Below are 13612 nucleotides of genomic sequence, written 5' to 3'. Positions count from 1 at the left end.
CCAACCTTGAGGTCTCATCCAGAGGAGCGTCTGTGGAAAAGACGGGCTTTCATTTAGGCGCTCTGGTAGTTCGCCAGTATTACCACCGGACGATTTATAGTCAAGGTATTGTAGCAGCTCGGTCTCTTGTGGTGTCGTAAAGGCCTGCTGTCTCTGTAAATTATCGTATTTGTGAAATTTAGAGCAGTCGCTATGACACGTAATTCCACAAGGATTCGGTTGATAACTTGCGCGCTGCTTTGCATGATTATAAAATTATTGAACTTGATGCAGAGCCTGCTACAGACCCAACAGACAAGCTTGTGGAAAGGCTGAATTGTAAGCTGCAAGAAATATAATTTTCTGTTTGTAGGCCCAACTGCAATAAAAAGGCTCGAAATAACAACAAATTTATGCCTAAATTTAAGGACAATTCCAACGATTCAATCAATGGTGACTGGAGTAGGCTAGTTTTGTTGTCCAACAGTCTTATGGTTGGCTTAGTTTTTTAAATTCCAGAAGTCAGTAACTGTCGACTGCTGAACATTGATCAAGCACACCTAAAGACACATTTGCCATTTCTTCTGATCCCAACGCATGAAAGGAACCAGGGACGGGAGAATGTTTTGCTATAGGTCGACTTGTCCTGCGGTATATATTATGTATATGTTTGTTTTTAATGAGACTCATAGATAACTTTGTCCCCAAAATAGCGCAGAAAAGAAACCTAGAAAGAGGCAAGGTCAACAGATATGTTAAGATACATCCACATACCGTAGGAGCAAAAACATCCTAGAATTATATGTACAGTAGTTAACGTCACTGGATGAGGCTGAAAAAAAATACAAGTGGAGTGAATTCAGAGTTCAGTGTTTGTCCCATGAAAGAAAACAGTTCTAATATTTTCGTATATGTAGGCCTATCCTTTCCTTTTCATTGGTCTTCGCTAACATTTCAAGGACATTTCTGATAGGCCTAGGTGAACCAATAAATCAACTAATACAAATAAACAAATAAATAATCGTAATTAATAATAATCCTATTAATTATCATAGTAACTTAAATCATTAATTACAAACTATTATACCGATTGCTCTAATGTAAAATCATATTTTCACTGTTTTCTGTTATTAATGTAGGTATGGTTATAGGCTAATTACGTTCATTATATTTAAGGGTTAAAATACAAATCTAGTCAGCGACACAATACTAAATGAGAATTTTCGCCAAATCTATAATTGCACTATAACACTCAATATGTTATTTGATGTAGGCCTATAGGCCTATATTCTATCTACCGATAAAAGCGATCTAACAAAGCCTCCAATCTTTAGAAAATATATATTTTTAATTAATTAATTGAATATTATATTTGAAACAAACATTTAGGGCCTATACCTCGATCAACCCATCGACCGCCATTGAGATGTAGTCTTGTGTAGAACAACGTCGCCCTCTAGCGCTAATGATTACCAACAAAATGCACCCCAGTATAGAATAAGTTGTCTCTCTTCATTAACCAATAATACTATCTAGTAGACCACTTTAGCAATACTTGGAGAATAGGGGGAATTAATGTGTCAATCATCATCATTTATTTTCATCAAAGTAACCAGAGCGATTACAAATTATGCATCAAAATCCAACTGTATTCTCAGATGTTTCAACACCCCCTGATAAACAATGTACGTTTTTTTCACATAAAACGCAGGGCTTTTTTTTTTTTACACACAGAACAGTAATTACATGTGACATTTCATGGAATTTCAGAAACAGGGTCTAAATCCACCCTTGCAGTGCCAATAGATCCACCGCTGTAAACGGCCTTCTATGCAGCAGTCAAAGTGAAGTTTTGCCCTCTCAATAGGAAATGCAGTTGATGAATAAACGTGACTTTCTATCCATTAGGGGGTCTGATTTCCTCTCAGTCACGAAGACAGACAATTTATCGACCAGACACCCTGTAGAAAAAAAAATGCCTGCATTTCTGTTAGTCAGCAACAGACTCAAACACCCCAAGTAAGAGTGTTTCAAAGGAGAGTGCAATTATTGCCCTGGCTCATAAACTCATTTAGACCAGACGTCTAGCCATCTATATGGGTTTATTGGACCACGTTTCTTCCTGCTTTAAAGCAATTATACGTACAGGTTGGACAATAAATTGGAAATCCGTGCAACACCTCTCCCAATCATAAATTCTTTATTACTAGTATTTTTAAACCATGTTCATTCTCCTACTTTTCAAGTGAAGTCCAACCACCTTGTAAGCCAAATTCATACTAGGAAAACAATCCTGAAATGGTAGTTCACTACACCAAGTGGCACCTTTTAGATGTTTCATTCTGCTGACCTTAAACATTGTTTTTTAAAGACAACGAAATGTCCAATCATTGAATCTCCAGGCTCATACAGATTAACCAAAATGAATGTATTTAAGTGAAAGAAACGTTATCATTAACCCTACGTTGCCCCTCATCAACCCATCTAATTATGTTTGCAATAAGGCGTTATTAGTCCTCCCTCTCAATTCTTACGAAGTACTGCATTGATGCGATGGGGCCTACACTAGCCCATAGCTTTATATTAAGAGTCGGCTAATACACGTTGTTGAATTGGTGTTCAGAGCGTCATGAATAACTATATACAGCAATGCATCTCAAATTGAAATATATACATATATATTATATATATATATTCAAATACAATGTAGCTAGGCTAATAACAAGCATGTCTATATAGGGACAACCACTGCAAAACCACTGAGCAGAAAAGGTGATTTAAGAACAACTTAACGGTTAAATACAGCCGGAATTGGATTGTAAAAATGCAGGAATATTAGCCTATGTATGATTAAGGCTACGCCCAATAGCTTTCTTGTCTTTTTTCAAAACTAGCAACCTCAGAAAAAACACGATGACAATATCATAAATACTCAAAAACATGACCCTTTCGTTTTAAATTCTTGCCCTAGAGTAGGACAAACATACTCAGTTGGCCTCTACTTTGTTAAATCATTTCCAATTTGCGTGAGGATTCTTTCGCCGAAATATAAGCATAAATGCATCTTCTTAAAACATTCGATTTTTTTTCTAAAAGGCTACACGACTAAGAAAACTATATACGCAAGCATATTATTCCCTGGTCTCATTTTGGGCATAAATACTCGAGCTCGGGTTAATCAATAGAGTAATTCGTTTAAGACTCAACATTTACTTTGATTAAAACAAAAAAGAAAGAGCGTATTTCCGGGCATGTTGAGTCAACCTTTCCATTTGATACATCAACACAAAAATGCATAGCTTAAGCTCCAACCAACCTTTTATTCTAAGTAATCACAACAATATGATACATCAAAAGGCGAGGGACTACACCCAGTCTAGTTATAAGTGATCCTTACTGCCTCTCTCTCTGTTCATCTTTTTCATTTTCATTCTTCTGTTCTGGAACCAGATTTTGACCTGCCTTTCAGTTAAATTGAGAATTCGAGCAACTTCGTATCGTCGATCTCGTGTCAAATACATGTTGAAGAGGAATTCTTTTTCCAGTTCTAGTGTCTGATATTTCGTGTATGGACATCGCTTCTTCCTTGTTGAACGTGCATGAATCCAGTTTGCTGCAGGGTTGTCTGGAGAAGAGAGGGGACAAAGTTGAAACTCACATGAGAATAAGCAGGAAAACGAAATAAAATAGCAAATACAAGCATCTGAATGTAATTAAATACTGTATATTTGTACAAAAGACTGAATTTGTGGATATAATTATTATCACACTTTTGTGTTAAATACCCACTTTACAGCAGTGGGTCGTTTTTTTTCGGCCCGTGGTTATGAGCTAGACACTTTTATAGGTTAGTAAAACCTCCAGTTTTACACACCCAGCTCCTACAGTTCTTACGGTTGTAAATCAGGGGGCAATTCCGTTTACTTACTTGGGTCAAGTTGTTGTTGTTGTTTCTCTTCTTTAGGCTCGCTGTGACTCGACATATCACTGCCAACGCTCTCTTTTTCTGGGCATTCGGATACTCCACATGCGTAATCAGGGCCAGGGTCGACCACCGGAGTCTCTGTCTCAAAAGTGGCACTCTCAGTCCTTTTCGGTGGTAAACTTTCGGGCTTGGTTCCATAATGCCGACTGTTAGAGTGAAAGCCGGAGAAAGAAACGTTAGAAATTGGGTCTATCCAGGACCGAACATATCTGCTGTCTGCTGCGGAGAGATGGGACTGGTGGACGTAAGGATGGTAAATCCCTGACACTGCGGCAGTGGACTGCGTGTGAACAGAGGACCAAGACGCTGGGAAAACGGCTGACTTGGGTGCAAAACTGCAGGAGGAAAAATCTGCATTGTCCCCAACACCTGATGGCCTTGAGGTCGTAGTGTGCGGACCCTGGATAAAACGCGCCCCGTACACATCCTCCACTTCATGCCCCATTATAGAGTCCACATAATAGTTACTTAGAGTGCTACTGGTCGACATTTTTGGATCCCTTCGTAGTCATATAAAAGGTTACACTGTTACGGAAACCTTCCCTCTGAACAATCATAGTATTTTTGCTGGCTTAATCTTCAGGGATTGGTTACATGAATCACGTGATCATATTTACCAATACAGTGAGTAAATCAGTCCGCTGGTAACGGTAGGCCTATCTTTAATTTGCCTATTTATTCAAGAGTGCCAATAAAACCAAATGTTTGAAGAGAAAAATGTAAAACCTTAAGAAATTCTGTGTTTCTGGGCCTTTTGAATGTGCATACTTACGGTTGAGGGCGGTGCCGGACTATTTTTTTTTTTACGTCAACAGATTAATACACACATTTATTTCACAACCACCACTCAACATTGATGCCATTGCATATTATGCATGTAAACTCTTACAAGATATCGTCATAAGGTATGTCATACACTCAATGCTTGTAAAACATTTTATAGACTTCTGAGTTGTAAGTCCTCGTAAAATAAATGTAATAACATGCTGTAAAATAACGAGACACCATTTCCGCACAGACTCTGTTTTGGAATTGTTAGTTTTTATTAAACGAGGAGTCACTTTCACTAGTTTGGTTGGTCTTGTAAGTTTGAATCAGGAAGTATTATTTGTATACAAATTGTATGTATCTAAAGGAGAGCCATAGGCCTAATGTTTTTATGATCAATAAAATCTTTATGAGGTGCGTTTGATTATACATTAATGTGCCCTTAATAAAACGGACTCTTGGCGCAACAAAGTGGATCTGTGCAGAGTAATGTCTAAAAATCTAGATTTAAGAGGGCCTTTTAGGTTTTCTTACTTTTGAGAACACATAACTTCTTGATTAGGCTATTAGTCGACTCACCCCAATAGCATTGGAACTAGCCTACTTTTGCAAACTCTCATCAAGACACATATACAATGAATAGGCCTAGAAACGTAAATGACATCCATAAACCGATTTATTTAAAATCCATGGTCAGGATGGAGCAAAAACAACGAGAAAGAAGGAACAGAACCACACCGCGGTGAGCTGCCAATGAATTTGTGCTTGAACGTCATTAGGTCCATGCACGCTATAGGGACCCGCTTCGTCAGCGTTTACTCGAGAGAGCATATTATAGGTATTGTTATAAGACCGTATAAGGGCTCACATATGCTTATAACACGTTATAGAGCATTAGCCTATACCTGGATGCTTTAAGTAAAGTGTTACCAAACGAATGATGCGGCCAAGGGGGCCAATGTTAAATAAAACCATACAATCGTTGTTGTTGTTGGTGGTGGTGGTGTGTGCGTGTGTGTGTGCGTTTCAGCATTCATTCATCTGGACATGAGGGGGTGATGTGTGAGTAAAAGTGAGGCAAAGGAAAGCGGAAAATAGGAGTACCGAGTTCAAATAGTCTGCACAGATAAAGAGCTATAAACTTGGGTTGGACTGTACACAGTGGCTGAAGACAAGTCTACTAGTGGGCAAACTATATGCTATTATAAGCCTACAAAACAAAACAAACCATCTCATGACGTTTAACTGCATCAACATAAGCAACATTTTGAATCATGACAGAATGTTGCGCCAATATTTTATTTCAATTATTATTGTTTTTAATCAGAAGTAAACATTATTGTACACTATATATATATATATATATATATATATATATATATATATATATATATATATATATATAGATAGATAGATACATATATATATATATGTATATATATATATATATATATAGATAGATAGATACATATATATATATATGTATATATATATATATATATATATATGTACATATATATATATATATACACACACACACATATATATATAATCAGAGCCTTATATTTAGGTGGTATGGAAACAACCGTTTTGATCAATAAAGCAATTTAAATAGGCTATTGTTATAGGCCTATCCCTCTACACACTTAGAATAAATTGTTCTATATGGAAACCCTAATGAACCGTTTTTCTAAGAGTGTAGCGCATTTATAGTAGCACATATCCAGACGCCAATGGCTGTTTTGTAGGTTGATTAGGAACCTTCCCAGATCCGTGTAAATATCGTAACATGTTAGCTACATAGTTATATAGGGCATTATTGGATATTAGTCTTATTTTTGTGTATTTGAATAGAAGTAAGTATAAATGTGTATTTTGTGTATTTGAATAGGTTTTGCAGTCCACGAACGCCAGCCAATTAGAGACCTTATTCACAATCAACAGCTAAAATTACTTAACTTTACAGGCTAACTTTCTTTTTCATTACAGTCAAGTTGCTGAAAGCTAATTGAAAATAGTCCTAATAACTAATTAATGATATATATAATAATGAAAAAATAATTCAATAGATAATAACTTAAGGCCTATAAGATCATTTGAAAATAGCCGGGCCGAAATTATGTTGAGTGTAGCTTAACGCTAAAATTGAGATGCTTCATATTGGGACCCTGCACACAGGCCTAAAGATAAAATACTTATATCGTTATTAGACTTGTTTTTCTCTTACTTTTCATTTACTTTGATTCTAGCACGATAACAATTTGAAGCTACGGACCAGTCCCTATGAATTTTAACGGAACTGAAAGAACGTTAGGGCCTATAGTGTACCAATTCCAGAAATAGTGCTCTACTTTACTTTAATGTATTTCTTACACACCTGCCAGATGAAAAATCCTTGGCTTACTGCAAAACAAAACACTGAAATAAGAAATTACATTTGACAATCAATTTATTGCAGGATACATGCCACAAACATGCATAAGATGTACACTCATTTACATTGCTCACCACATTTATAATACAGAAACGTTTATAAGATTACTTACGATTCAGCTGACGGTTTGCGCTTAACTCTTAAACGAATGTTTAACTATTCAACCACTATTAATGTGCTTTCATGTCCGAAAAAAAATATCTTACAAACAAGTCACTGTGACTTCCTTAGACTCAACCAAACCAAACAGTCCAATAATGAATACCTACTATATTTTAATAATTTAAGACCTAGCCTCCTGTATGTACCCTGTGATGAAACATTCAAAATACACAATGCGTCACAATGTAAATGAGACAAAAATAGCAAATACAGTCACAGTTTCAGTGAAAAAAAACACACAAAAAAACAAGTCCAATGCTGCCACAGCACTACTTTGAAGAGAGAGGAAAGGGACAATTAAACAGGCATTTGTAAGCATGCTCACGAAAAGGTGAGATTTGAGGTAAGTTCCCGAATTCGGTTTTCCCTGCTCATTTTCTTGAGCTTCATCCTGCGGTTTTGAAACCAGATCTTGACTTGCCTGTCGGTGAGGTTGACGCCTTTACTGATCTCTAGACGGCGCTCTCGAGTCAGGTACATGTTGAATAAAAACTCCTTTTCCAATTCCAGCGTCTGGTGCTTTGTGTAGGGGCATCTTTTCTTCCTGCCGCTTTTTGCAGTCAACCAATTGCTCGTTGGAGGGTCAGTTTTGTTATCTGAAATGAAATCAAACCAACACATGTTTGAACATGGCAAAATAGGGAACTATCACAAATATGTTTTCACTAGTCACACAGCTCTGATCAGAATGATAGAACGCTTCAATTATATTGATTTGGTTTTAGCTTGTATGGGTATTATTGGTTAGTAGTCGTAACCTGCTACTACCATGTTGAAATATTACAGGCTGTAAACTCTAACTAACAACACCTGCTCTAAATTACACGAGTTTTTAGACCAAAGTAATATTTGACATGCATATTAGGCATACTGATGAAATCCACTACAATACACGTTTGTTAGAGCCTGCTGGAGTATTTCTGTATTATAATTTCGGAGGAAATTGATAATCACAACACTGAGGATGAAGATACAAAACAGACTACAAGCCTTATGTCTACTAGATGTTAATAATATGGATTACACTTCAATAAATAAATCACATTTTCCCAAATAATATTTACCCAAATATAAAATGGAATATTCTGTTTTTCTACAATCAACAAAGTAACACATACATTATAAATCTAGAAAAATATAGAAGAGAATAGACCCCAATGTAAATATGTGCGGGTCGAACAGTTTCCGGTAGCATTTTACTGCAACCTGAGTAAGGCTCTCATTAAACATTACGACTTTAGGGCTGTTTGTGTTTTATATTGGGTTTTATGATGCTGGAGCGTTCATATTACACCATGACACGATTCATCCTTGTATTGTACCTACCTTTCGCTTCCTTCTTTGGCAACTCTGGGCTGGAGACTGAAGCTTCAGTGGAGCAATTCTTCTCCTCCTGCGCGCTCGACTTTGGGTCCGGGCTTTCCGCGGGGATGGGTGTCCTGCTGATCTCCCGGTTATGCGGTATATCATCTGTTTTCTTTTCCACTTCGACAAAGGATGACAACTGCGGTTTGGGAGTAATTCTGTTGAGCTGCATCAATGTGGTGTTTGGACTCGTCATCTCGTGGCCATAGTCTTGGTGTTTCCCACTCGCGTAAGTTTGGCTCAGTCTGAAATAGCCCGGAACAGGGATCTCGGGGCCATCAACTGAACACGATTCGGGGATTATATTAGAATATACAGGGACATCGGACGAGTTGACCTTTGCTATCTTGTCTGAATACATGCAGTAATTACTCTCCTCCTTAATGTTTTGTGAAAATGTGCAATTGGGCATCTGGTTGGATGGTTGCTCTATTCTGCAAGATCTATTCGGATCTGTCCAGTTATCAATTTGAGGTATGTAAGAGTGGACATTCATGCCCATATTTTGGTGGTTGACGTCCCCTCGTTTACCGAGAGACGGCAGGAGTCCACAGGTTTGCATTCCATAAGTTCCCATTTCTGCACCGGACGGCATGTACATGTTGCTGCTGGAGTAAAAGCTGTCTGTTCTGCAAGCGCCAATCAACGAATCAACTAAAAACGTATTTGCAGCAGGAGAGCTGTTGGGAAAGGACATTTTTGGAGAAGGTTTAAAAAGGAGAGAGATGTCCTTTGTAGGCTGACATATCTAGCACAACAATCTCCGTGTTGCTCAGGATGCCTCTCTACCACATGACAAGCTCACCAATGAAATTTGAAAATGGCCTTGAGACGCAGCCTCTTTTCCCATCACATGGACGAATTGACTCATGGCTGGGAGGCAGACGTGGTCAACAGCGACACCTAGAACACGGACTTGAAATTGATTCCAAGACTGACAAAGGACATCTTGAACATTTAGCCTGTTCTCTTTGCTTGGCATGAAACAAAATCAAAGCTGATGTGCATGGTCTTAACCTGAAAATAATGTACAGTTGCATCAAGCTCCAATGGCCATACCTTGACAACTTTGAACACCTTTAACACCATTTAAGTTCACGACTAATAGGTACTCTACTCACTTTTATCGGCTGTAGAACTACTAAAGCCAATCCTTTGACATTAACTAAAAATAATGACGGTGTAGTGATCGAAATCTAATCCTAACTGGATAGAAAAATCCATTTACAGGAGGTAATTAAACAATTACAACCAAAATTAAAAACAAATATGACTATAATAGGCCTATATTTTTTTGTTGTCGTTGAATTCTTAATTAAACAGCGTCTGGTTTAAGTAGGATGTTATTCTCTCAAAGTGAAAATGCAAGGAAAGCCTACACAAAGGTGATATCGATTACCCGGTTCTAATTTTTTCAGAACAATTGTAATAGCCTTTGAATGCCTGCTCTGGGTATGGCGCACTTAGTTTCTTTGTGACCTATATGACGGAATAGGAAAGTAATGCATTTTAATAACAATCCACGACAGCGCTAAACACACACCTTTTCTCAATTCAGCATCTCACATCGGTTTAGCAGGTCCACGTTTTCAAATAGGTAGACGATGTGGATTTTTTTTACCCAGAGAAATAGCAATACATTCACCAATCAACAAGTATACAGAAACAGATTATTTGCAGAATACGAATACTAATTGTATTTAGAGGACGCCATTAATGACACTCTGAATAGGCCTACCTCAATGAGCCAAGTTTGTGCACGTAGATTACTAAACAAAATAAATATGCGAGGAAAATATCAGCATATAGATTATATCTAATAGGCTATATATTTATTTGTGGCCTATGTACATTTGTTTCTTGATGTTTCCTGAAATTTAAGCATCGATTTTTGTAAATGAACCTATGATAGCCTCCATACCTGTAAATTAACCCAAATACATGCATGCACGCGTAAGGGGAGCATTGTTTTTTAAACATGATTTCAACAATGAGAGCGCACATCCAAGGACGTCCAACAACAGCCTAGCCCTACGTCTGAAGCTTAACCTTCAAGGTTGTAGGCCAAAAACAATGCTTCAGGTCAACCCTAATATGAAGATGCTTCAAATGCCCTTTTGAGAAATCTAACATATAAGCTCGATCGAAAGAAGAGTGCGAAAGATGACAATATAAGGAATTAATTACAAGTGCGATATATAGGTGTAGGCTGCTCCAATATATGTCTAAATGAACAATAGCCTCAAATAGAATTTGCTCTCCAAAATATGTTTTAAGTTATACATGTCCTATACGGATATACATGCCAAATGGTAAATTACGCAAAAAAAAATGCAGACATACAATATGCTTCTATTAAACATAGAAAATGAACAACTCACGTTTTAGGATACGTTACGAATTCACCAGTGTGCCATGTGTGGTTTTTAACTTCAGGAATACAACATCAAAACCATCCAGGTGTTCTGACCGTGATTACAGGGCATTTAATAATTAAGCAAATAATTCCGTAAAATACAAACCCATTGGTCTATTCAACATTTTAGGTTTACACATCCCATTTTAAATCATCCTTTTGCCCTATCAGGTAACATCGGTTGAAATGATTAGACATCATATTTACTAGATAAGGCTTAGCGGCCGTCCAAATCAAAATACCTAGTTTAATGCATCGATAATGCACACGACAATTTCAGTCTAACCAGGGTTGATTGAGGAATCCAGAGAGGTCATGTGCCTTATTCCATCATGTAACAAGTATTTAAGTACTTTAGGGTTTCCTTGGAATGGAAACTAAGTTTAACCCAGCATTATTTCAAGTCATGTCCAATATATGCCAGGGTCAAGTTGGACTTGGTGTCTCCTATAGGCCTATGATATACAAATCCACATAGTTAAGGCTACTGTTTAATCCACTTTAAAATGGTGGCGTTAGGAACAGTGATGGTGCCCCTTTGATTGCAATGCATGGAATGCATGAACGAAACACAGTCTGCTTGTGTTTTAATTTTAATTTGAATTAAGCTACGTTTACCAGAAGGAAGTCAAGTCAAAAAAGACAGCCAGATCACTGAACGTATGCTACATTATATCACCAAACCACAAACAAGAACATTTACAAGCCTTTCAATAATATTCCAGACCACAGCTGTAATTCAACCTATGTGTGTTTTCATGAACAAACTCAGACCGAAACTTGCAACACGTCTGCCCTCGTGTGGTTAGAATAGGAACGAGCAGTCTGCACATTTGTCTGCACAAATGTTTCTTCCCCAACTAGGCTTTCTTGAACCAAAAACCCAATAAAAATGTTAAATCAAAAGACTGACTGATATGTGTGTGTTTGCGACTTATTTCCTACAGCTAGGAGCACAATTCGAATGATCAGATACACTAACATGTCCAACATGCCTATTAGACCACCTGGGCCTACATTTTTCAGCGGAAAGAAAATCATTGCGCGATGCTAAAAGTGAAAAAAATCACTGGTCACAGAAATATTTAGGCTTATTTAGGATGACACACTGGTCGACCGGTTCACTTTTAGTACACTACAGTGCACTGCCTTACTTTGTTAAATTCTAACACACGAGGGACCTATCCGTGGATTCGAATTAAACCCTTGATTATGACACATATTTTTGGTTTCAGTGTTGTTACTTAAGCTAAACTATATTATACTCTTGTAAGAATGTAGAAGTCGTGTGTAATGCTACCACATCAGAAGATTGCGGATGATTTCATGAATATTGCATTAGGCTAAATGTAATGCAACATCTTAATTGGTTAGTATGTAGAAGATAGTTGTCAACTTCAAACCAGAAACTGTATCGCTGTATCTGCTTACTTTTCATACAGGAAAACTCACTGCTTCGCAGCCATATTGGAATCCTACTGCAATGCAGATATCATTCAGGAGGCGTCGTTTTTCAAGACATCAGCCAAAAGGCGCCAATAGCCTAATTATTAATAAATAAGTGATAGGTGACGACATTGAAGTTATACGGGAAATTCAAAGGCAGGGAAGAACATTTATTAATTCAATTAACAATAGGCTATTTGATACAAATAATTAAAACAATTATAATAAATACACCACTTTTTTAAAGCTGCCAAATCAAATCATAGGCCTTGTACGTATGGGTTTTCTTCGCTTTTATGGTCTTGCCAATTGAAGTTAAATATGAAAAATATATACTATAAATGCTTATATAAAGTAATAGATCGTTTTGATCGTGAACATTTTGCGTTCCTTTAAATGCAATAGCCTGACAAGTAAACAGTAGCCTACTGCATTCTTCTAGACTATTTTGTGGTAGGGCCGCATTTGGAGTGGCCAGAGGGTCCAATAGCCCCCAATTTAGACATTTACAGCTAGTTTTTAGTATACTGTCTAGACGGTTCAAGGTTTAGAAAACCGCCTAAGTGTAAGGACAAAATAAAGGGAATAAAAGGTATAGTCTAAACTTTGAAGTTGAAGCAAGTAAGAGGCGCTACTGCTTGGCTATAATAACAGGAAATTCACTGTATAGTCCTGTGGCCTACTGATATAACTACTAGTGCCAGTGCAATTGGTAATTTACAAATTTATCAGATTGCTTTGACAAGAGCATCCCTATAGTAGAGTATGAAAAACCTTGTTGAATTGTATGAAATTATGCATAACTTTTTTTCTATGCCAAATGTGGATCCTGACCAAAGTTATACGAAATTAGTTCGTTGTGATTGCAATTACATGAGGTAACGCATAACTACATTTGCCATGTGTACTTTATTTTGATATCACATAACCACAATATACATCACATGCTTCTACTAAATGCATACATAATTCTACTATTATAAATTACTGTTTGTAGTCTACTTGACTGATTAATCTACTCAAAGTACGCGTTGCTTACTGCAATATTTTAGAATCC

At 37.2% G+C, this 13612-nt stretch overlaps 2 protein-coding genes across 2 annotated transcripts; both read right to left on the bottom strand.

Moving 5' to 3' along the window:
• Positions 1 to 1542: 1542 nt before the first annotated feature.
• Positions 1543 to 4556, bottom strand: hoxd9a (homeobox D9a). The gene is made up of 2 exons (XM_021597214.2): positions 3908 to 4556; positions 1543 to 3604 (listed from the first exon to the last, which is right to left on the bottom strand). Exons 1-2 carry the CDS (start codon positions 4452 to 4454, stop codon positions 3360 to 3362), a joined length of 792 nt encoding a protein of 263 aa, XP_021452889.2. The 5' UTR covers positions 4455 to 4556; the 3' UTR covers positions 1543 to 3359.
• A 2607-nt stretch (positions 4557 to 7163) lies between these two features.
• On the bottom strand, positions 7164 to 13580 carry hoxd10a (homeobox D10a). The gene is made up of 2 exons (XM_021597213.2): positions 8655 to 13580; positions 7164 to 7924 (listed from the first exon to the last, which is right to left on the bottom strand). Exons 1-2 carry the CDS (start codon positions 9388 to 9390, stop codon positions 7650 to 7652), a joined length of 1011 nt encoding a protein of 336 aa, XP_021452888.1. The 5' UTR covers positions 9391 to 13580; the 3' UTR covers positions 7164 to 7649.
• Between the last annotated feature and the right edge of the window lie 32 nt (positions 13581 to 13612).

This window comes from Oncorhynchus mykiss, chromosome 3 (assembly GCF_013265735.2).
Source record: "Oncorhynchus mykiss isolate Arlee chromosome 3, USDA_OmykA_1.1, whole genome shotgun sequence".
Taxonomy (NCBI): Eukaryota; Metazoa; Chordata; class Actinopteri; order Salmoniformes; family Salmonidae; genus Oncorhynchus; species Oncorhynchus mykiss.
Note: the sequence above shows the minus strand (reverse complement) of the source record. Positions and strands in the feature narration are given on the sequence as shown.